General features: G+C 46.7%; 1 protein-coding gene across 1 annotated transcript in view; it reads right to left on the reverse strand.

Annotated features, from left to right (window-relative positions):
* Positions 1 to 22,506: 22,506 nt before the first annotated feature.
* Positions 22,507 to 24,257, reverse strand: part of LOC134983671 (zinc finger protein 585A-like) — a 265,558-nt gene continuing 263,807 nt past the window's right edge. Inside the window, exons 8-10 of the mRNA XM_063949335.1 lie at positions 23,569 to 23,983; positions 23,149 to 23,400; positions 22,507 to 22,982 (exon numbers count right to left, since the gene is read on the reverse strand). Coding sequence (XP_063805405.1) covers positions 22,630 to 22,982; positions 23,149 to 23,400; positions 23,569 to 23,983 — 1,020 coding nt within the window. The 3' untranslated portion in view covers positions 22,507 to 22,629. The remainder of the gene's footprint in view (positions 22,983 to 23,148; positions 23,401 to 23,568; positions 23,984 to 24,257) is intronic.

Raw genomic sequence — 24,257 nt, forward strand, 5'->3', positions numbered from 1 at the left:
AATCTCAAAGCTTAGTGTAAATAAGGCCACTGTGTCTTAGTCTGCGGGAAATTCATGTCTGCATTCCATTCACTTACCCTCCACTTATGTGTAATTTATAGATAAAATACAATTTATTTTCTACTTCTGGCAATAACTATGCGAAGGAATATGCAAATCTTTCCTAACTATCATAGCAATATTACCCTTAAAATACTCTACAGCTGGATACTAAACACTACTGTTCAACCCCTATCTGACCCTTCGTATCATGCAAAGAGGAATCCCTCTGTCCAAAAACCGTTTATACTAAACAAACTTACTGACATTGTTAAGGGGAATATTATCTACAAAACGCCCTATAAAGGTTAAATATGTTGCGATCGAGTCGCTCGCTAGTCGCACACAAACACCGCCGTAAATACACATCTCCGTGCGCAGGCGACGTCGGAGCGTCCCTTACACAACCTGAGGGGATGCGTACACACAGGGGAGTCGGTGCACGAGCAGCGGGCATGTGCATTGGGGTTAGTACAAGGCAATAGTGAATCATGATATTTTTCGACTTTGACATAAGAATGAAAGATATAAAATAATTTATATACCAGCACTACCTATGTATGGGTATATGGGTAGAGCAATAATTGATATAAGCAAGTGAAATATAAAAATAAATTTAAACACAGGTTTTATTTATCAAATTTATGAGATCCTTTCACAGCGGAATTGTGATCTCAGAAAAAAAACATTTTACAGCTGCTCCCTGCAGAGCGTTACTACTGCATACAACCTAAGTGCTCCCTGCAGAGCGTTACTACTGCTTACAATCTTAGTGCTCCCTGCAGAGCGTTACTACTGCATACAACCTAAGTGCTCCCTGCAGAGTGTCACTACTGCATACAACCTAAGTGCACCCTGCAGAGCGTTACTACTGCATACAACCTAAGTGCTCCCAGCAGAGCGTTACTACTGCATACAACCTAAGTGCTCCCTGCAGAGTGTCACTACTGCATACAACCTAAGTGCTCCCTGCAGAGCGTTACTACTGCATACAACCTAAGTGCTCCCTGCAGAGCGTTACTACTGCATACAACCTAAGTGCTCCCTGCAGAGCGTTACTATTGCATACAACCTAAGTGCTCCCTGCAGAGCGTTACTACTGCATACAACCTAATTGCTCCCTGCAGAGCGTCATTACTGCATACAACCTAAGTGCTCCCTGCAGAGCGTTACTACTGCATACAACCTAAGTGCTCCCTGCAGAGCGTTACCACTGCATACAGCCTAAGTGCTCCCAGCAGAGCGTTACTATTGCATACAACCTAAGTGCTCCCTGCAGAGCGTTACTACTGCATACAACCTAAGTGGCCTTTTCTGGTAACCACTATGTCTTACAATGACCACTTTGTTACTACCCGAAGCGTATCACACGTTACTACCTATAATGTATAACAGTGGGATCATTCTCAAAGGCACAAAGAAACATATATATACAAATCATGGCACTAATATGGACCCCAGCATCCGCTAGGACATAAGAGAATACACAATAAAAAAACAAAAAAACAGGCCCCTCCCTTCTCCCAGGGGATATCATACAGCCAGATGTTTACACAGAAAGCAGATGGTATAATACCTACACAGGGGTCACAGCACTCTATACAGTAATACACTATCTCCAGGGGTAAGCCCTCCATGTCTTTTCCATCCAATCAGGATGATAAATAAATGACATTGTAAAAGGAGATAACTGCATGAATCAGTTTCCTCCTTCCTGTCACACAGACAAAGGGGGGAATTCAGATCTGAGCACTACGCTCTACGACACCTGATCCTGACCCGGATGAATGGACAACCACATCAGTTCTGGTCCCTAGACGATGGTCCTCTCTCCGAAGGTCAGACTGTCACTAGTCTGGTGGCTCCAGACGGCACATCTGAACAAGGTGCGACCCTTATGGATCCTGGATTGGGTATTGCTTACCACGGATGCCAGTCTCCGGATGGGGCGCAGTAACCAGACAACTTACATGCAGAAACCTGCTTACCGATAAACGACCTTGAGTTATGAAGTTGTCTACAGAGAACTCATTCTGGTGCTGGAAGTTCTTCAGGGCAAACCCTTTCAGATCCAATCCAATCAACAGTTGGTTGACAATGAAGGAAGTAGTTCACGTTCTGCAGTGGGCCGAACGCCACCTCCTAACCATCGCTGCGGTCTTCATCCCAGGAGTTCTAAACTAAGATGTAGACTTCATCAGCCGTCGCGATGTACACAACAGAGAATGGTACCTACACCCAGTGGTTTTCCAGCTCCTGTTACACAAGTGGGGCCAGCCGGATGTGGCCCTCATGGCCTCCAGACACAACAACAAGGTTCCAGTATATGGGTCCATGACTAGAGATCCCCAAGCTCCTCCAGGGATCCTCCACGACCAGACACTGGTACAGATGTAGTAAAGGGGGAGAGCCCGCTGTGGGATCTGTATATTTCTCCTTTATCCACTAGGGGACACTGGAGCACAGTTACAATGGGGATATAGTAGGGAGTCACTGGGAGCTGGAACTTTAAAACTCTTAACACTGTGGCTAGCTCCTCCCCTACTATGTCCCCCTCCAAGTCAGTCTTTGTTTTGTGCACAAGGCAGCTGGTCACTCTTGGGTTTTCTCAATAAATTATAAAAAAAAATTCTTCTTCACAGACTGGCAGTTCTGCCACTGCCAGGCTGCACCGCTGGGAGCTGCAGGCGGGGTCCCATCACAGCTGCATGCGGCTCGGGATGGGCACTGAGCTCTCCGGAGCTGGCCGGACACCGCTGCGTTGGGCGCGTGTCGGGCCGCTCCGTCAGCAGAAGATTCCGGCAGCACAGCAGTGGTAAGTATATGTGGCCAGACACCACTGCGGGTGGCGGGGACACTCCATCAAGCAGCAGTAGAAACTTTAGTCTAAACAGTTGGCTCACCCAGTAAGTAAACACCTGCTTGATCTCTAATGCAGGAGCTAAGAGAAAGTACTCAGCCGCACCACAAACCCCCGCGCTCCCCGCTGTGGTCTCCGGCGGCTCACATCACTCCCCGCTCTAATTTACAGTGTCTCTCCCTACTCCCCGCTCCCCGCTGTGGTCTCCGGCGGCTCACATCACTCCCCGCTCTAATTTACAGTGGCTCTCCCTACTCCCCGCTCTCCGCTCTGGTCTCCGGCGGCTCACATCACTCCCCGCTCTAATTTACAGTGGCTCTGCCTACTCCCCACTCCCCGCTCTGGTCTCCGGCGGCTCACATCACTCCCCGCTCTAATTTACAGTGGCTCTCCCTACTCCCCGCTCTCCGCTCTGGTCTCCGGCGGCTCACATCACTCCCCGCTCTAATTTACAGTGGCTCTCCCTACTCCGCGCTCCCCGCTGTGGTCTCCGGCGGCTCACATCACTCCCTGCTCTAATTTACAGTGGCTCTCCCTACTCCCCGCTCTCCGCTCTGGTCTCCGGCGGCTCACATCACTCCCCGCTCTAATTTACAGTGGCTCTCCCTACTCCGCGCTCCCCGCTGTGGTCTCCGGCGGCTCACATCACTCCCCGCTCTAATTTACAGTGGCTCTCCCTACTCCGCGCTCCCCACTGTGGTCTCCGGCGGCTCACATCACTCCCCGCTCTAATTTACAGTGGCTCTCCCTACTCCCCGCTCTCCGCTCTGGTCTCCGGCGGCTCACATCACTCCCCGCTCTAATTTACAGTGGCTCTCCCTACTCCCCGCTCCCCGCTCTGGTCTCCGTCCCCGGCTCACTTTCTCCCGCTCCCTCCGCTCGCAGCTCCTCGCTCAGCGCGGCCCACAGAGCCGGCACGGGGATTCCGCTGGAGGTGCCTTGCAAGTTTGAATTTGGCGCCATTACGGGGGGGGGCTTAACCCCGCTCTGCACCGCTGGACTCAGCGCGCGCTGGCAGCCATTTTACAAAGCTGCAGAGTGGAGAAGGGGAGACTCAGAGGCATCATTCCAGTCAGTGAGACAGTTTCAGTGGGGACTGGGGGGCACTAGGGGAACAGTGAGGCACCTGTACCTTTACTATCAGGGCTGCTGTGGCTGCGCTTCTCCCTGCTGTCCCCCCCCCCTCCCCTTCTGCCTATTGCTGTGTGTGGGGGGGAGGGTGACAGGTGCTGCTATGGCAGGAAAGGGCTCCAAGGCAGCACAGAAAATTTTCCAATGTCAGAAATGTTCTGTAAAATTCTCCCAGGGACAGTCTGAAAATTCCCTTTTATGTGAGGATTGTGGGTCGGAGCCTTCTGCTCAGCCCTCATTAGAGCCCCAGAGCGCCCCTGGTTGGACAACACAGCTCACAGAGGTTATGTCCCTGTTGACTGGGGAACTGAAGGCTTCTCAGGAAGATAGAGAGGCGGCCCGGGTTCGACAGCTTTTCCCGATACCGGAGCCTGAACCAGCATGGGCTCGTTCCCTGGGGAAATCAGTTGAAGGGCTCTCTAGGGCTGTAATCCCTTCCCAAGCCCCGTCCTTTAGTCCCCCTCCACAGGCTTCAAAAAAGAGATTGCTAGCCTCTGTGTTACAGGAATCTGATGATGATATGCCTCTATTAGATGAGGCGGTGGTAGATATACAGGATACTGATGACGATCAGGTGTACGAGGACTCTGAACCAGTAGCTCAGGATATTGAGGCGCTTATTACTGCTATTCGCTCAGTATTACAGGTGGAGGAGATGGAGCAGAACACCTTATGCCCTTCAAGGTTTGTCACCAACCAATGCCTGTCGGTGACCTTTCCTGTTTTGGAGGAGCTGGATGCGCTCATAACGGCGGCTTGAAACATCCGGATGCAAAATTTCAGGTATCAGGAAAAATGTTGTCTTCCTATCCTTTTCCCGCAGATAGCAGGAAGCGTTATGAGACCTCTCAATTTTTTGATCCTTCGGTGTCTCGTCTAAGAAGACGGTTCTGCCGGTTCCTGGAGCAACTTCGCTGAAGGAAGTGTTGGATAGGAAGTTGGAATCCACCTTGAAGACTATTTACTCGGCGGCGGGGGTATTACATCGCCTGGCGCAGGTAGGTTGTTGGGTCAACAAGGCAATGGAAGCTTGGGCGGAACAATCGTCCTCTGGACTTCGTGATGATTTGCCAGTAGATCAACTTATTCTGCTGGCAGAACACATCTGCGAATCAGCCCTTTATCTTTGCGAGGCTTCCAAGGACATCTGTATTCTCGGAGCTAGGATTTCCGCTTTAGCAATTTCGGTTCACAGAGCTCTCTGGCTGCGGCAATGGCAGGTGGATATGGTGTCCAAAAGGGCAGCAGAAACGTTGCCCTTTACAGGAGAGGTCCTGTTTTGGTAAGGATATGGATGCCTGGATTTCTCAGGCTACTGGAGGTAAGTTGACTTATCTTCCTTCTGCTGCTCCAGCCTCTCGCGGGCCCTATAGGGGTCCCTCCTTTCAATCCTTTCGTGCTCCTTCTAGGTTTCAAAGACAGGGCAGGGGAGGAGCTTCTGTTGCCCGTGGCCATAGAGGCAGAGGCAGAGGTTCCACAGCCTCAACCCAGTCAGTGGTTAAGTCCTCCACTGCTACCACCGCATGTCGGGCTTCCCTCCCACCTGGGAGACCACAGGGTGGGAGCTCGTCTGTGGGATTTCAGGAAGGCCTGGGTACAATCTTGTCCAGATGCTTGGGTCAGGGATCTCATCATTTGTGGTTACAAGCTCGATTTTCAAGCCCAACCGCCTCAGCGTTTCTTCACCACGGGTTTACCATTTTCTGATGACAGAGGAGTTGCCTTGCAGGCAGCGGTCCAGAAGCTTCTATCCACAAAGGTACTGATCCCTGTTCCCTCTCATCATCGGAAACAGGGTTATCACTCAAGCCTGTTTCTTGTACCAAAGCCGGACGGCTCGGTCAGACCAATCCTGAACTTGAAGGATCTCAATCCGTATTTGAGGGTATTCAAGTTCAAGATGGAATCCCTCCAGTCTGTTATTGCGGGTTTTGAGCAAAACGAGTTTCTGGCGTCCTTAGACACCAAGGATGCATACTTACATGTTCCCATTTGGCCTCCTCATCAGGCTTTTCTCCGGTTCGCGATACAGGACACTCATTTCCAGTTCCAGGCCCTTCCTTTTGGTCTCTCTTCTGCTCCCAGAGTGTTCACAAAGGTCATGGCGGTCATAATGGCCCTACTTCGGAAGCAGGGTGTGACGACTGTCCCCTATCTGGATGATCTACCTATAAAGGCACGCTCTACAGACCTGTTACTTCAGAAAATTTGGATAACTGATGAAAAATCAGGAATGAGGTAATAAGGAAGTGAGTCACTTGTTGTTATAAGTTATACGTTTGGCAAAACCACATTTATGAAAGACGCTGCTACGCTGTCTATTTGAGACTCTTTTTGTGGCCACTAAAGAGCAGTCTGGGCTTTAAATTGGGAAAAATAAGATAGAGGTGTTGAAAAACGGGAAGTGACTTGTCAAATTGTAATGATGGTACCGCAGTGAATTGTATGCTTAGCATTTATGGGCGACCGTGCGTCCAGTTTATTTCAAAGTGTAATGACATCACACAGAATGAGGCAATACCATTTCCTATTACGGGAAGATTTATGGAAAAAAGAAATGTGTAACTGGACTGCAGATAATGTTAAGACTAACCTCTGTATTGAAACATTTACTGACATTGCAAACTCACATAACAATCCTCCACCATACAATAATATCACATCATTACCAGCATCACTATACCCTGTGAAAGAATTACAGTCACTACAAAATGCACCTAATGATATTTCAACTATTGAGGATGACACAACTCTTATCCAGTTTGCTGTTTCTCAAAATACACTTTCTCACGTTCCACAGGCGTCTCATATTCCACAACCACCAGCTTCTGGCACTTCTCCAGCAGCACAGGGCGCACCAAGCTGAGCCCCCCCACCACTCACTGGCAGCACGCAGCAAACACACAGTTCACCCACTACATATAGCTATGCCCACGCAAGCCCACAACAAGAACAGCATAGGAAATCAACACAGGATGTAGACACATTACATGACAATATCCAGCAACTGGCATCTATAATATCAAGTGACTCTTCTGTTTCACATCTTCCTGCTTCTTCCCCTGATTTCTATCAGCTTCCGCTACCTAAGCTTTCCATTGCTACTCCACCGGTGGCCTCTCCTGTATATATAAGCGGTTATCAGGCATGTCTCAATGTCACCAGTACACCTCAGCAAATTGTACAGTCAATTAGAACACTCAGACAGGGACCAAGGTTTAATTACAAAATACTAAATAACTCAGGACAGCGGGTATTTCATCGCATGGGGAAACAAGAAGTAATTGACACTGACACTCAAGATCAGCTTGCAGCATACACCATACAGGTACCCACAGATCAGAACTTATGGAAACTAATACTGATACTATAGCATTGAACCCTATGCGTAGAATGAAATTACCAGGTAGGGCAGAGGTGAAAGGTGAAGGAGATACCATTGTTAGCCCGGCTGTGCCAGCTTCCTCAGTGGAGGCCAGTTACCCATTATCAAAACCTGAGTTGTTAAGTATAAAAGCAGGATTCCCAACCCAAGAAAGATTCAGATGCCACTTGCAAGTACCTCTCACAGGAGTATTATGTACATAAGTTTACTTGCAGGGATCTAGAGCAGATATTGTATACTTGTTTACCTGAAGACTTAGCGCAATCACTTGCTACAAGCATTGATCTTGCTACAAATGATTTCAGCGACCCAACTAAGGCCAAAATAGATGCACTAAATACTAGACTGCGGGAATTATACCCACCAGTCCTCAAATGGGACGACTTGTTTTCAGTCAGACAGACAGATAATGAAACAGTGGATGAGTATTTTGACAGATTTAAGTTAATGGTGCCCACATTTACTGCAGGCGAAGTGATAGTTAAACCAAATGAGGCTTCCACCATGCTGGTCAAATGTTTTGTTGAAGGTCTAAAACCTGCAGTAATAACAGCTCTCAAAACCACTAAATTAGCATGGAGAACCTCCCCAGTAAACACTGTAGTGGGGGAATCAAGAGCGCATGAACTTACTCTTGTCAAACCCACCCCAGTCCTAGTTGTAGATCAGATTACTCCTGCACAAATTCAGCAACAGACAAATATAACCAACCCACAGACAGTTCAAAACACTCAGGGGCCACCTACACAAAGCCATTGGGACCCCAGACAGCCAAGACATAGTCAGCAGAATAGAAACTCATGGCAGGGATCGCAGGGAGGTAAGTACACACCTAGAAATATAGGTCCGGTATACCAGGGCTCTAGACACCCAGACCTAATGGCATGCTTTGCATGCGGTAAGTACGGCCATAGAGCTAGATATTGCAGGAGTCAGGTGATCTCACAGCACAGATTATACCCACATGGAAATGTGGGGACACCCAGCTGCCCCACACAGACTCCTTACCACCAGTATGATAACCAAGGACCCCATGTGAGCAATCAGGGCGGCCCACACAATCAGTTGTCACGCTGGCAGCGGCAATCATACTGAAGCCATCCAGTGTCTTCATTATGCAGCGTGCAATGCCAACACATTGAGGAACCCTCGGTTACTGAGCATGGAAATAATGAACCTGTTTCTTTTTTACTAGACACTGGAGCGGCTAAGTCACTACTTACCACTGCACTACCTTCACAGACGCTTTCAGGGCACACGGTCCCAGCGGTCAGAGTCTCAGGACAATTACAGCACTTACCAATACTAGCTGATAGTAATATACAGATAGGACCATTGAATGATACACACGCTTTCTTACTAGCATCCAACGCACCAGCAAACTTGCTGGGCCGTGACCTACTATGTAAACTCAAAGGCACCATTTACTGCACAGCGGATGGTATTTACTTAGACATTCCCAAATCACTAGAAAGCAATGCACAAGTGCTGGTAGACACACCAGTCCCACTCCTGTCATTGCACCTTGAGCAAACCAACTCCCATATGCGTGAAGACATACTGCAAGCGGTTCCCAGCTCCTTGTGGGCACAGTATAAGGATGAGGTAGGCTTACTTCAAGATGTGGACCCTATTATGGTAAAGCTGCAGCCAGGAAAGTCCCCACCATGCATCACGCAGTACCCGCTGAAACCGGGAGTGGAGGAAGGGGCATAACCATCCATCCGCTCACTTCTGCACCAGGGGGTCTTGCGCAAATGCGTCAGTGCTGCAAATTCTCCGATCTTTCCAGTTCAAAAACCGGGCCCCGCTCAAACTTACCGTATCGTGCAGGACTTGTGTGTGCTTAATGCAGTCATACAAGCTTGCCACCCTGTGGTGCCCAACCCCGCTACGATCCTTACGCAGGTCCCGCCGGATGCAGTTTTTTTTACAGTTATTGACCCATGCTAAGCGTTTTTCTCCATTCCATTACATCCAGACTGTCAGTACCTGTTTGCGTTTACATTTAAGGGTCAACAGCATACCTGGACTCGTATGCCCCAGGGGCAACGGAATGCTCCTACTTATTTTAGCCAAGCCCTCCATGATATATTGCAGAATTGGTACCCAACACACAACTCAGTGCTTATTCAATATGTTGACGATTTGTTATTGTGTTAACAGACAGAGGAGGAATCGTGGGAAGACTCAGTGTCCCTGTTGACTTTCCTCGCCTCCATGGGGTTGAAGGCCAGCAAAGCCAAATTGCAGCTGTCCCAGCAGAAAGTGCAGTATCTAGGTCACTGCCTCTCCCAAGGACAGCGCCATCTCCTACCATCATGCATCCAGGCCATACAGAATATGCCTCTGCCAGTCACCCAAAAACGAATACGCACCTTTATAGGGATGACCTCTTTCTGTAGACACTGGATACCAGGATATGCTGCTATAGCACTACATCTCCAGGAACTGGTATCTAAAAAAAAGCCTGATCCTGTCAGCCATGATGACACCACACTACTAGCGTTTCATCAGTTGAAGGAAGCCCTCACTGCCACCCCAGCTCTGGGCTTCCCATGTTACACTAAACCATTTTTTCTCTTTTGTACAGAGCTCGACGGCTGTGCTGCTGGAGTACTAACTCAGAAAAACGGGGACTGGAACTGCCCAGTGGGATATTACAGCACACAGCTGGATACAGTAGCTAGGGGGCTGCCCCAATGCTTGTGCACGTTGGCTGCAGCAGCTACACTTGTTGACAAGACAGCAGATATAGTTCTGGCACACACACTCTACCTGAATGTCCCGCACACAGTTGCTGCTTTACTAAACGGTTCCGCCACAAAACACATCACAGCGTCCAGGATAACCAAATGGGAACTTGTGCTTCTTAAGCCTCCTAACATAATATTGCAGCGCTGCACAACTTTGAATCCATCAAATTTCCTCCCAGGTGTGACTGGACAGTCACAAAGTGGGGAGAAGGTAGATGATCATGATGGTGAAAAGGTGACCCAGACTTTATGCACTCCAAGGCTAGATATAAGAGACACTGAGATACAGACCCGGTGTAGAAAGGAAATACCTATGCTGATCAAACAGCGAAAGCAGCAGCCTCAGTGGCAATAAACAATCATGGTTCCGTGCCAGAGATACGGAGTCTCATCTCATAACAAATATTTTCACCTGTAACATTGGAAAAATTAATGCATTTGTACCAATCTTGTTCAAAGCAGGAAATATCCTTGTGGAAGCTCAAAGGGTGTAATCCAGATTCCTCTGGTATCTGGAGGGACATGACAGGAAGACCGGTAGCACCAAAAGCCATTCTACCAAGCCTGACTGAGGCAGCCCATGGGCTCACTCATCTGGGAAAGGAAGGTATGGTAAAGACCCTCAGGGCCTACTGGTCTGCCCCTGGTTTCTCATCCTATGCAGGTAAGAAAGCTCAATCATGCCTTATCTGTCTATGGAAGAACCCAGGTAAGACTGTCCCAGCACCAATTGCCCATATCCCACATACCCGAGGACCTTTCCAGGCAATACAGATAGACTTCATCCAATTACCACCCTGTAGAAATTTCAAATATGTACTTGTTTGTGTTGACGTCTTCAGTGGTTGACCTGAGGCCTACCCAGCGGTAGCCTGCACAGCACATTTCACAGCTAAGAAACTAGTACAGGAGTTTGTATCTAGATATGGTATTCCAGAGATCATTGAGTCAGATCAAGGCACACACTTCACGGGTAAGGTCTTCCAAGAGATGTGTAGGATCAAGTCCAAACTCCATTGTCCTTATGGACCCCAGGCAGCTGGACTCGTGGAGAGAGCTAATTATACCATAAAGAATAAACTTTCCAAGGTCATAGAAGAGACAATCCTAAACTGGGTAGAGGCACTGCCCATCATACTACACGGTATTAGAGTGACTCCCAAACCTCCTCTCAGTGTGTCCCATTACGAGGTGTTATTTGGAAAACATCCCAACCTGATGATAGGCCCAGAATAAAGCCACTCCACCCTACATGATCTAAACACAAAATATGTCCTAGACTTGCATGAACAATTCAAACAAATACACAAAGGACAAATTCTCTCTAAAGGTGCTAATCAATTTGACTTGAAATGCCATGACGTGAAACCAGGAGAATTTGTAATGGTTAGAAATTTCTTATGCTCAGGTGGGAGGGACCATACCAAGTACTGTTGACCATGCCCACGGCAGTAAAGGTTGCAGAGAAATCGGCTTGGATACATGCATTGCATTGCAAGAAAGTGACTGAGGACGGGAAGAGCAGAGTCCCAGAAAAAGCCTCCAGAGGAAGAAGCTTCAGAATCGTTGAACTTGCAGGCTCTGTTTGAGGAACCTCAGTAACCAGAGACTAAGAGATAATAAAAATGGCCTGGTTTGGTAAGATGTATGTTGATAATTATGTGGGACAGTCAGTGTTGCTAAACCCCAATCAGGTGAAGAAAAGATCCAGACGGGCCATCGAGATTGGAGTATCGGTTGTAAGCCTGGGAATAATTATATGGATGGGGGGATTATTGACTTACTACTTATTGACAAGGATGACTGAGGGCCCAGGGAAGGGTCAGTCTCTGATGACCTTTGAGGAGGTAATACATCCTTATCCTAGTTATGTACCTCTCATCACTGTTAGGCGCCGGGGTCCGCTCGTCGGTGCGGCCCGGCGCCTAGCAACCAGGGACGCCGTACGCGGACAGCCGCCGGCTCCCTGGCAATGCTGGATGCCGGGCGCGCTGAGCCGCACGGACCCTAGCAACGGGGACGCCACTGGCGGACCGTGTTCCCCGTTGCTAGGCTTTAAGAGTTAATGTATTCTCCTGCTCTCTGGCCATGCAGCATGTAAGCTGCACGGCATTTATTCTAATCAGCCTTTTGGCAGCTGATTGGAGGACTCCTTGTTAAATACACTCCCAGGGCTTCTCACAGACGCCGGTAATAGCTTCCTGCATGCTGTTTCTGTTTGCTGAGAGTCTGTTCCAGTCTTGCTGTATCCGGTCATTCCAGTATTCGGAAGTCCTGAACTCGGAAGTTTGTCATCTTATTCCTGGAGTCCTGACTAATCACCATATAACATCCAGTGGTGTTTGTGAGTCGCGGCCTTGCCATGTGTTGCGGCTTGTCCGCTTTATTATTTATTATTTGTGTTTTGGAGCATTTTGCGGAGGGTTCCGCTTCCACGGGTCCACTCTGGTATCCGGCGGTGCTGGGTAGGAGTATTGGACAAGTGGATTTTGGTTGTCCTTTTCCCTGGCGGGTTTCCGCACATACTTCTGTTTTTGTTAGTTAGCTTGTTGCCCCTGGCCTGTTGTCAGTCAGAGGTCCTCTTGTTATCATCCTGCCTCGGATTTCCCTTTGTCTCTCCCTAAGACCGGGGGGCACCGGAGTTGGGCAGACATAATCCGCCCTTCAAACGTGGCTGCCAGGGGCTCAAGAAACCATAGTCTCGCAGGGGATTTCCGATAGCACGGGTGAGACAATAGAGTTAGGGCGCCAGGGGCAACTAGTCTTCCCTGCTCCCGTTACCTGCATTCCATTCCAGCACTCTGGTCCTTGTCATAAAATCTCCTCCGGTCAGGAGTGCTGGAATCATAACATTATTACCGGCCATACCAAAACTTAATATTAAACGGAGTTTAATTTTTTCTTATTCAGTTTTTGTAAGAAATTGTCGGCCTCATGAATCCAACAGGGTTAGGACCAAATCCTGGTCAGCTCTTAGTCAGTCAGATTCAAGAACTTACTCAGATGGTTCAGGATCTTTCCCTTCGGGTGAAGTCGCAGGAAGATCTTTTACGAACTTCCCCGAGGGTAGTTCCTGAACCAAAAATGCATTTGCCTGACCGTTTTTCTGGGGATAGAAAAGAGTTTTTTTAATTTTAAAGAATCCTGTAAACTTTATTTTCGTTTAAGACCGATCTACTCGGGTACTGAATCTCAGCGGGTCGGGATTATTATTTCTTTGCTCCAGGGGGATCCCCAGACTTGGGCATTTGGTTTAAAAGCAGATGATCCGGTGTTGTTGTCAGTAGACGCTTTTTTGGGGTCTTTAGGACTGTTATATGACGACCCTGATAGAGAGGCATCCGCTGAAGGTCAGTTGCGTGCTCTCAGACAGGGTAGGAATCCCGCAGAGGTTTATTGTACGGAGTTTCGCCGGTGGTCGAATGACTGTGGCTGGAATGACCCAGCCCTGCGCAGTCAGTTTCGCCTCGGCTTATCAGAATCTATTAAAGACAGTCTCCTCCAGTATCCCGCTCCTGAGACTCTCGATAAACTCATGGAGCTTTCTATTAAGATTGATCGTCGTCTCAGAGAGCGGTAGGCTGAAAAAGGAGCATCGGTCAGGTCATCTCCGTGTGTATATTCCATCCCTGAGGACATAGAGGAGCCCATGCAGATGGGTCTCTCCCGGTTGTCTCCTGAAGAGAGAGCCAGAGGCAAAACTCTGGTCTTTGTTTGTACTGTGGGGGTAAGGGACATTTTGCTCGTAATTGTCCGAATAAGTCGGGAAACGCCTTGACCAGGTGAATTGTGAGGGGGTTCACCTAGGTCTGCAGCTTATCTCCTCGCATAACTCCCTTTTAGTCCCAGCTAAGGTTTCCTTTGGCAGCCTCAGTTCCTCGGTGTCGGCTTTTGTCGACAGTGGAGCTGCAGGAAACTTTATGGATTTAACTTGGGCCAAGGCCTTAGGCATTCCTCAGTTATCTTTGGGTAGGAGTGTCACCATGCATGGTTTAGATGGGAGTCCACTGTCCAATGGGGTTATTTACCTCTGTACACCCCCTATACTACTTACGGTAGGAGCTCTTCATTCTGAAAAGATCAAGTTCTTCCTTACCCATTGCCCAGCAGTTCCAGTGGTTCTGGGTCACCCTTGGCTGGCCTTTCACAATCCCACCATTGATTGGCGGTCAGGGGAGATATCTCAATGGGGTGCCTTCTGTGATAAGGAATGTATTTCGTTTCCAGTCAGAATAGCTGCTGCAATTCCTGAACTCATTCCCGTGGAGTACCAGGAGTTTGCTGATGTGTTCTCCAAGGGCAATGCAGACATTCTGCCTCCCCATCGGCCTTATGATTGCGCCATTGAGCTCGTTCCTGGTGCCGCATTGCCAAAGGGAAGGTTATATGCTTTATCCGGGCCAGAAACTGCGGCCATGAATGACTATGTTAAAGAGAGCCTAGGGAAAGGATTTATTAGGTCATCTAAATCTCCTTTAAGTGCAGGCTTCTTCTTTGTGGAGAAAAAGGATGGCTCGCTCAGACCTTGCATTGACTATAGAGCCTTAAATAAAATCTCAGTTAAAAATACTTATCCTCTGCCGCTGATTTCTGTCCTCTTTGATCAGCTGCGTTCGGCTGTGATTTTCTCCAAAATTGATCTAAGAGGAGCGTATAACCTCATCCGAATCAGGTCCGGAGATGAGTGGAAGACAGCCTTCAGTACTCAGTCGGGTCACTACGAGTACCTAGTGATGCCGTTCGGCTTGTCTAGCGCTCCAGCAGTTTTCCAGGACCTCATTAACGATGTGCTCCGTGACTTCCTAGGGAAATTCGTGGTCGTTTACTTAGACGACATCCTGATTTATTCTGACTCTATTGTTACCCAGGTGCGTCAGGTTCTTCAAAAGTTACGCGAGAATCATCTATATGCCAAACTGGAGAAATGCGAGTTTCATGTCACGGAGGTATCTTTTTTAGGATACATTATTTCCCCTCGGGGATTTTTCATGGAACCAAAGAAGCTTCAGGCCATCCTTAGTTGGGCGCAACCCACCAATTTAAAAGCAATTCAGCGCTTTTTAGGGTTTGCGAATTATTACAGGAGGTTCATTCATTCCTTCTCCGACCTGGTTGCTCCCATTGTGGCCCTGACAAAGAAAGGAGCGGATCCTACCAACTGGTCGCGTGAAGCGGAGTTGTCCTTTCGGGCCTTGAAACAAGCTTTTGTCTCGGCTCCAGTCCTTAGACATCCCAATCCAGGATTGCCCTTCGTTGTGGAGGTTGATGCCTCGGAGGTTGGAGTAGGGGCTATACTATCTCAAAAGGATCCAGAGTCTCAGGAACTACATCCTTGTGCCTTTATGTCTAGGAAATTCTCCTCCGCTGAATCCAACTATGACGTTGGTAACCGGGAACTACTGGCAATAAAATGGGCTTTCGAGGAGTGGAGGCATTGGCTGGAGGGAGCAACACATACCATTTCAGTATTGACTGACCATAAGAATCTGCAATACATCGAATCAGCTAAGCGGCTGAATGCCCGGCAGGCTCGTTGGGCTTTGTTCTTTACTCGTTTCAAGTTTATTATAACTTTCAGGCCAGGTTCCAAGAATACCAAGGCAGATGCTCTGTCACGCAGTTTTCTTCCGGTTCATGATAACAGTCCTGTTACTCCCATACTTCCATCTTCAGTCATTTGGGCAGGCCTCAGACAAGATTTATTTACCCAGTTAAAACAGCTTCAACACCAAGCTCCTAGAAATTCTCCTGCTGGTCGTCTTTACGTCCCTGAGTTCCTGAGAGCTAATGTTTTGACTGAGTTCCATGATAACAAAGTTTCCGGGCATCCAGGGATCTCTAAGACATTGGAGTTAGTCTCCCGCTCAGTATGGTGGCCTGGTCTTTCTAAAGACGTTAAGGAGTTTGTTTCTTCATGTCAGGTTTGTGCACAGCATAAGGTTCCCCGTTCCTTGCCTATCGGGCAACTTATGCCCTTGAATGTCCCTCTCAGGCCATGGTCTCATATTTCCATGGATTTTGTGGTGGACCTTCCCCTTTCAGCGGGATGCAGAGTCATTTGGGTGGTAGTAGACCGTTTTAGCGAGATGACTCATTTCATTGCCCTTCCCCGACTGCCATCTGCCCAAGGATTGGCAGTGTTGTTTCTCCGCCATGTTTTCAGACTTCATGGGTTGCCCACTGATATTGTTTCTGATCGGGGTCCACAATTCGTTGCACAATTCTGGAAGTGTTTTTGTGCTTCATTAAAGATGAGATTGTCATTAACATCTGGTTACCACCCACAGTCCAACGGGCAAACCGAGTGAGTTAACCAATCATTGAAACAGTATTTGCGTTTGTACTCAGCCAAACTCCAGAATGATTGGTCCGAGTTTCTTCCATTGGCGGAGTTTGCTTACAATAATTCTTGTCATTCCTCCACCAACGTGTCTCCATTCTTTTCAGTTTTTGGTTTTCACCCCAGAGCTAATTCTTTTTTTCAACATTCCTCAGTTTCCTCGCTAACCTTAACCTCCCATCTCAGAGCCATTTGGAAAAAAGTGCACCTTGCTCTCAGAAAAGCGGCCTTTCGTGAGAAAAATTTTTCTGACCGGCTCCGACGTCCTTGCAATTTTAAGGTGGGAGATAGGGTATGGTTGTCGACTCGTAACATTAGACTTCGACAATCTTCAGCTAGGTTGGGACCCAAATTTATTGGACCATTTCATATCATTAAAAAAGTTAACCCAGTTGCTTTCCGGTTACGTTTACCAAAATCTCTTCGGATTGGTAATACGTTCCATTGCTCCCTGTTGAAGCCATACATTTCTTCCAATAAATTTCCTCGGAAGATCTCTCAGGGAAGATCTCCAGTGGATGTACAGGGACAACAGGAGTTCCTGGTGGAGAAGGTTCTCGATTCCAAGTTGTCCAGGGGCCGGCTTTATTTTCTGGTTCACTGGAGAGGTTATGGTCCAGAGGAAAGGTCCTGGGTCCTGGATAAGGATCTTCATGCCCCAAGGCTCAAGAGGGCATTTTTTCGGGAGTTTCCTTGGAAGCCTGGCTTTAGGGGTTCCTTGACCCCTCCTCAAGGGGGGGGGGTACTGTTAGGCGCCGGGGTCCGCTCGTCGGTGCGGCCCGGCGCCTAGCAACCAGGTACGCCGTACGCGGACAGCCGCCGGCTCCCTGGCAATGCTGGACGCCGGGCGCGCTGAGCCGCACGGACCCTAGAAACGGGGACGCCACTGGCGGACCGTGTTCCCCGTTGCTAGGCTTTAAGAGTTAATGTATTCTCCTGCTCTCTGGCCATGCAGCAAGGCAGCTGCACGGCATTTATTCTAATCAGCCTTTTGGCAGCTGATTGGAGGACTCCTTGTTAAATACACTCCCAGGGCTTCTCACAGACGCCGGTAATAACTTCCTGCATGCTGTTTCTGTTTGCTGAGAGTCTGTTCCAGTCTTGCTGTATCCGGTCATTCCAGTATTCGGAAGTCCTGAACTCGGAAGTTTGTCATCTTATTCCTGGAGTCCTGACTAATCACCATATAACATCCAGTGGTGTTCGTGAGTCGCGGCCTTGCCGTGTGTTGCGGCTTGTCCGCTTTATTATTTATTTGTGTTTTGGAGCATTTTGCGGAGGGTTCCGCTTCCACAGGTCCACTCTGGTATCCGGCGGTGCTGGGTAGGAGTATTGGACAAGTGGATTTTGGTTGTCCTTTTCCCTGGCGGGTTTCCGCACATACTTCTGTTTTTGTTAGTTAGCTTGTTGCCCCTGGCCTGTTGTCAGTCAGAGGTCCTATTGTTATCATCCTGCCTCGGATTTCCCTTTGTCTCTCCCTAAGACCGGGGGGCACCGGAGTTGGGCAGACATAATCCGCCCTTCAAACGTGGCTGCCAGGGGCTCAAGAAACCATAGTCTCGCAGGGGATTTCCGATAGCACGGGTGAGACAATAGAGTTAGGGCGCATGGGGCAACTAGTCTTCCCTGCTCCCGTTACCTGCATTCCATTCCAGCGCTCTGGTCCTTGTCATAAAATCTCCTCCGGTCAGGAGTGCTGGAATCATAACAATCACACCCCTAGACACTAGAAACAAAAGGAAGCTAAAGAGGTATACCCAAATAGATGTCAGCAGCTACCCCCAATAGCCAGATGTATTTGTAAATATTGCAGACGGAACCCTGAACAAAGATGGATAGATTGGTACCACGATGACCCATTGCTCTTTGGAGGTGCACGCACAGTCAGAGCCCCCCTAGAACAGACCGAGTGCCACAAAATGGTAAATGTGTTTAGATGTATCTGTACCCACTGTGGGAGAATCCCACAGAATGATTGCATAGTATGATGTTATGAAGGTGAGGAGAGGAATCAGACACAACACTCAGACACACACCATGCACTCCATGATCAGGAATGGCTCCCCGAGGAAGGAAAAAATAATCAGAACACAACGATAAGTGAAAACCCCTATGAGGGCCCAGTGAGAAAAGCTGGAGTATATGAGAGGAACACCTTTGTAGAACTGGCCACAGCTGCCGCCCATAGTAATGCTTTCTGTGTAGTACCACCCAAACATGTGGGAGAAGCTTATAAGACCTGCTTTATATGTATTCTAATAATAGAAGAAATGCAGAAGATAGAATTGCTACCAGGAAAAATATCACCTTTATAGACATTAACATGGAAACATTAGGGACCAACAACCCGGAAGATAAAATCGGGCGGTATCACACCACCAGGTATAAGCTGGAGATCCAGCCTAGTATATCTGAAAAGAACTGTTGGGATATTGTTGGTAAGCCACAGTTTGAGTCTTTAGGGGTTACCCCAAAGTGTACTTCCTTGGTAACAATAAGTAGCCCTAGAATTGATATATACATGCCCAGGGGCTTATTTTTAGTATGTGGGGATATTGCATATTCTTATTACCCAGCAGATCACATGGGTATTTGTTATTTGGGCAGACTCACCTTTGTAGCAGCTCACACAAACATAACTACTTTGGACTCTCACAGTAAAGAAAAAAGGTCTTTAGATCCTGATTGCCGATCAGACTTACCATTACTTAGCAAGACACAATACTCAGCATTAGCCTTTTCACTCATAGGAGCCCCAGGACTCAGCCTGTATAACACAAGGGTGATAAATAGCACAGCCTGCGGATTGGCTAAAACCATAAATGCCACCAGTACGGCTATTGCTCTTATAAATGAAGAACTCAGAGAAGTAAGAGATGGTATGATACAAAATAGGGTAGCCATTGACTACCGGTTACTTAAAGCAGGAAGTGGTTGTGAACAATTTAAAGGAATGTGTTGTTTTAACATCTCAGATAATTATAACCCCATTGAACAGAAGGTTAAGTTATTGCAGGATATACAAGAACATATGGCCCAATCGGCTGGTTGGGACCCCTTCGGATGGATGGGAGCCGGAATCTCAAAATGGCTTTACCACATACTACACTATGTTATGATAATACTTATAATTTTTATAAGTTATGTAACAATCAAATGCCTGCCTGTCCTTGGCCGATTATGTGGGAGAGTACTCACACGGCCTGAAAGGAAGCCAAGAACCAAGCTTATGGTAATGACTCCGGTTACCTACACTGCAGTAGCCACACACAGTGAATCAGTAGTATTATCACAGTCAGATTATCAGAAATATACCCTAATAGGTACTTACACGCTTCATATATGTACACTTAGTAAGACGGAACCTCCACCTATAGCAAGGTTGAAGAAGACAAGAATACATTCTGTCGCTACCTCTTTCATTTCTCTTATCTGTCCAAGTTTTCTAGAGAGTTGAGACTTTTCGTATCGATACTCAATGGACTCGTGCCGGCGATTGCATCCAGAGAACGGGTTTTCCTTTTCCTATCTCATATCTCACACTCATTTGAAAATTAATTTGAATATAATGAATATTTGATTTACTATATGTTGTGTTTAGAGATGAAACAAAAGACAGGAATGATGGAGGAAAAATCAAATATACATCTGTATTGCCTCAGAAATTGTGCTTTCAGACTTATAGGCCCTACACACTGGCCGATTTTCACTCCCCCCGTTACTGCCCCCCTGCCGCCGGGTCGCTCATCGGACGTATCCGCCGTCCGGCAGCACGGCGGCGGGTCGGCCAGTGTGTAGGGCCCCTTACAGTTATATATCTGTAATTGGCACTTTAATTCCCATAATGGTCAGTCTTTCTTACAGTGGAGTTTTCTGTCATCCTTTGTCCTAGCTTGTGACTTAGACTGTACGTGTCTAAATAGAGAGCCTTGTATTTAGATAACCAGAACTTAATGACATTTTATGGGGTTTGATAAATAAATATCAGATGAACCTTCAGCTCTGAAAAGAGCACCATGACATAGGAACAGGAATAACCTCTTTGCTGACGAAGCTTATTGAGCGACTCTATTGATGTGAATGGGAGATCCAAGACTCATGGAACCAGTCTGCCATCTTCAGAAGATCAGCCATTACATCTAGCCCAGCTGACCATATTTGAGATTTCCTGTTGGTGACCAACAACCAATCTATAATCCCCTTGTTATCTGAATACACGCCCCATTGATTAATCAATTATGAATTATTGTATAATTATGTACTATATATGTAAGCCTGAAATCCCCTGAAGGGACGGACATCATTGATGAAGTCTGTGTAGGGTCACGTCTCTCTGCGCAGAAAAATATAGGCGTGGCCTCTTCTTTGATAATAAATTCTATATGCTGAATATTATCACAATGGAGACTCCCCAATTCCTTTAAAATAATTAGGCATTAACATAGTGATTGACATTAAGTGGGTGTTTCTGGGTGTCAACTGACCGTTTTCATGGAGTGTTCAAAAAAATGCAGGCGTGCCAGGATAAACGCAGGCGTGGCTGGCTGAACGCAGGGCGCGTTTGTGATGTCAAATCAGGAACAGAACAGTCTGAAGTGATCACAAGCGCTGAGAAGGTCTGGAGCTACTCTGAAACTGCACAAAATTATTTTGCAGCCGCTCTGCGATCCTTTCGTTCGCACTTCTACGAAGCTAAAATACACTTCCAGTGGGAGGCGGCTTAGCGTTTGCACGGCTGCTTAAAACTGCTAGCGAGCGAACAACTCAGAATGACCCCCACAGTCCTCTGTACTGGACGATCCTCTTTTTTTACATTTATAATTAATTTTTTTTTCTAACTTTTTTTTTTGTTGTTTGAAAAATTGTTGTTGCCCTTACCCTAGTCTCTTGCTCCAAGTGACCTGTATTGGGGTCATTAGTACCACAGCGTTGGTTTCTTGACCTCATTGTCCCGGACTTCTGATCATTGTGATCTATGCACTTCTTGTGTTCCTTATAAGAGCACTGTTCAGAAATCTGCACTTTATCTTCTCTCCCCAATGTATGGTGGCAGCGCTGATATTCTGTGGGATACGCCTGATTCCTCTACTGGTTACTGTTGGTATAGTCCTTGCTAAAAAGGCTCTTGTTCTCCTGATAGAGTCAATGAGTCCAGACCAGAATTGATGATTTTCTTCTATTTTTTATATATAAAGTTTTTTTTTGTGGGTTTTTTTTTTTACTTGCGTTGTGTTTTTCTTGTTTAATTAATGGTTGTTAATGCAAATGTCATTTTGTGTAACATATTTTTTAAAAAATCAGAGGGTCAGCGAGACAATGTATCATTTACTATTTGCTGCTAATGCCCCAAAAACAACCGGACCTCCCAAATGTAAGTAGAAGGAACTGCAGCAGGTATCTCCCATACCTTCATACATTGACATTTCCAGGTAAGAGTCAGGTAAGTTTTTTTTTTTTAAAACAACCACCCTAATTCTCCTACAAGTTGTCAAAGTCAAATTGCACATTTTGATATTTAGAATACCACTATGGAATTTACCAATGGATGAGTCTACGATGCATGCATCAAATACGCATGCTAATGGCTAATACGGTAGGGGGCGCAAATGACTGTAAAGGCAAGTTACTGTGTGCATTACGGTAGAAGATGCATTTGTTAATATACTGTAACAAAATAGCAAATATTTCTTACATACACTCAAATGTATTACAACCAGAAATACAAATTCCTATAGTGTGTAACATACAGTATAGCGAAAAACGGCAACGTTATCAGCATTTTGTAACTCTGAACCCCCAAGCGTAAGCCTGGTTGGTTCGCAAAGTTGAGCTGTAGCCCTGCCCTTTGTTGGTGAGCTTCTATCATAAGGACCTGTTCCACCAGGATGGAGTCACAGCCAACTGGCATCATCCACACTTGGAGATCAGCTAGACATTTAGGATTGGTACTGGGTTCTCAGTACCCGGAGCAAAAGACAGATTTGCATAGCAGTGGTAGATGAGGGCATGACATCTGATTATTTCACCCAGTTGTAGCATGTATATTGCAAAAAGCATAGGAGATAGGATAAGAACCTTGAAAAACAATGCATGGCAATGATAAGTATACTCCAGAAGATTAAAATGGCTTCTCACCTGTGTGACTTCTCTGATGTGTAACAAGTTGTGATTTCCGTGCAATACATTTCCCACACTCAGAACATAGAAATGGCTTCTCACCTGTGTGACTTCTGTGATGTTTAACAAGATCTGATTTCCGTGCAAAACATTTCCCACACTCAGAACATGGAAATGGCTTCTCACCTGTGTGACTTCTGTGATGACTATTAAGATCTGATTTGTGTGCAAAACATTTCCCACATTCAGGGCATGGAAATAGATTCTCACCAGTGTGACTTCTCTGATGTATAACAAGTTGTGATTTCCGTGTAAAACCTTTCCCACACTCAGAGCAAGAAAGAGGCTTCTCACCTGTGTGACTTCTCTGATGTTTAACAAGAGATGATTTGTGTGCAAAACATTTCCCACACTCACAGCATGGAAATGGATTCTCCCGTGTGACTTTGCTGATGTCTAACAAGATGTGATTTCTGTGTAAAACATTTCCCACACTCAGAGCAAGAAAATGGCTTTGCACCTGTGTGACTTCTCTGATGTTTAACAAGATCTGATTTGTGTGCAAAACATTTCCCACACTCAGAACATGGAAATGGCTTCTCACCTGTGTGACTTCTCAGATGTGTAACAAGATGTGATTTGTGTGCAAAACATTTCCCACACTCAGAGCAAGTAATTGGATTCTCACCTGTGTGACTTCTGTTATGACTATTAAGATCTGATTTGTGTGCAAAACATTTCCCACATTCAGGGCATGGAAATGGCTTCTCACCTGTGTGACTTCTCTGATGTGTAACTTGATGTGATTTCCGTGCAAAACATTTCCCACACTCAGAACATGGAAATGGCTTCTCACCTGTGTGACTTCTCTGATGCATAACAAGTTGTGATTTCCATGTAAAACATTTCCCACACTCAGAGCAAGTAATTGGATTCACACCTGTGTGACTTCTGTTATGACTATTAAGATCTGATTTGTGTGCAAAACATTTTCCACATTCAGGGCATGGAAATGGATTCTCACCAGTGTGACTTCTCTGATGTATAACAAGTTGTGATTTCTGTGTAAAACCTTTCCCACACTCAGAGCAAAAAAGAGGCTTCTCACCTGTGTGACTTCTCTGATGTATAACAAGAGCTGATTTGTGTGCAAAACATTTCCCACACTCACAGCATGGAAATGGATTCTCACCTGTGTGACTTTGCTGATGTCTAACAAGATGTGATTTCTGTGTAAAACATTTCCCACACTCAGAGCAAGAAAATGGCTTTGCACCTGTGTGACTTCTCTGATGTGTAACAAGATGTGATTTCCATGCAAAACATTTCCCACACTCAGAACATGGAAATGGCTTCTCACTTGCGTGTCTTCTCTGATGTGTAACAAGAGCTGATTTGTATGTAAAACATTTCCCACACTCAGAACATGGAAATGGCCTCTTCCCTGCCTTAGCTGGCTGATGGGTAATAAGCTTTGTGTTCTGTGTAAAACATTTGGCATCTATAGAACAGGGAAACACTGTATCTACTCTCTGAGCTGTAACAGATGCACCAATATCAGGGTGATCAGGAAAACATTTCCCAGGATCAGGGGGATCAGCTGATAGAGCTGGATGTATAATTGGGGTA

Source organism: Pseudophryne corroboree (genome assembly GCF_028390025.1).
Source record: "Pseudophryne corroboree isolate aPseCor3 chromosome 3 unlocalized genomic scaffold, aPseCor3.hap2 SUPER_3_unloc_20, whole genome shotgun sequence".
Classification (NCBI taxonomy): domain Eukaryota; kingdom Metazoa; phylum Chordata; class Amphibia; order Anura; family Myobatrachidae; genus Pseudophryne; species Pseudophryne corroboree.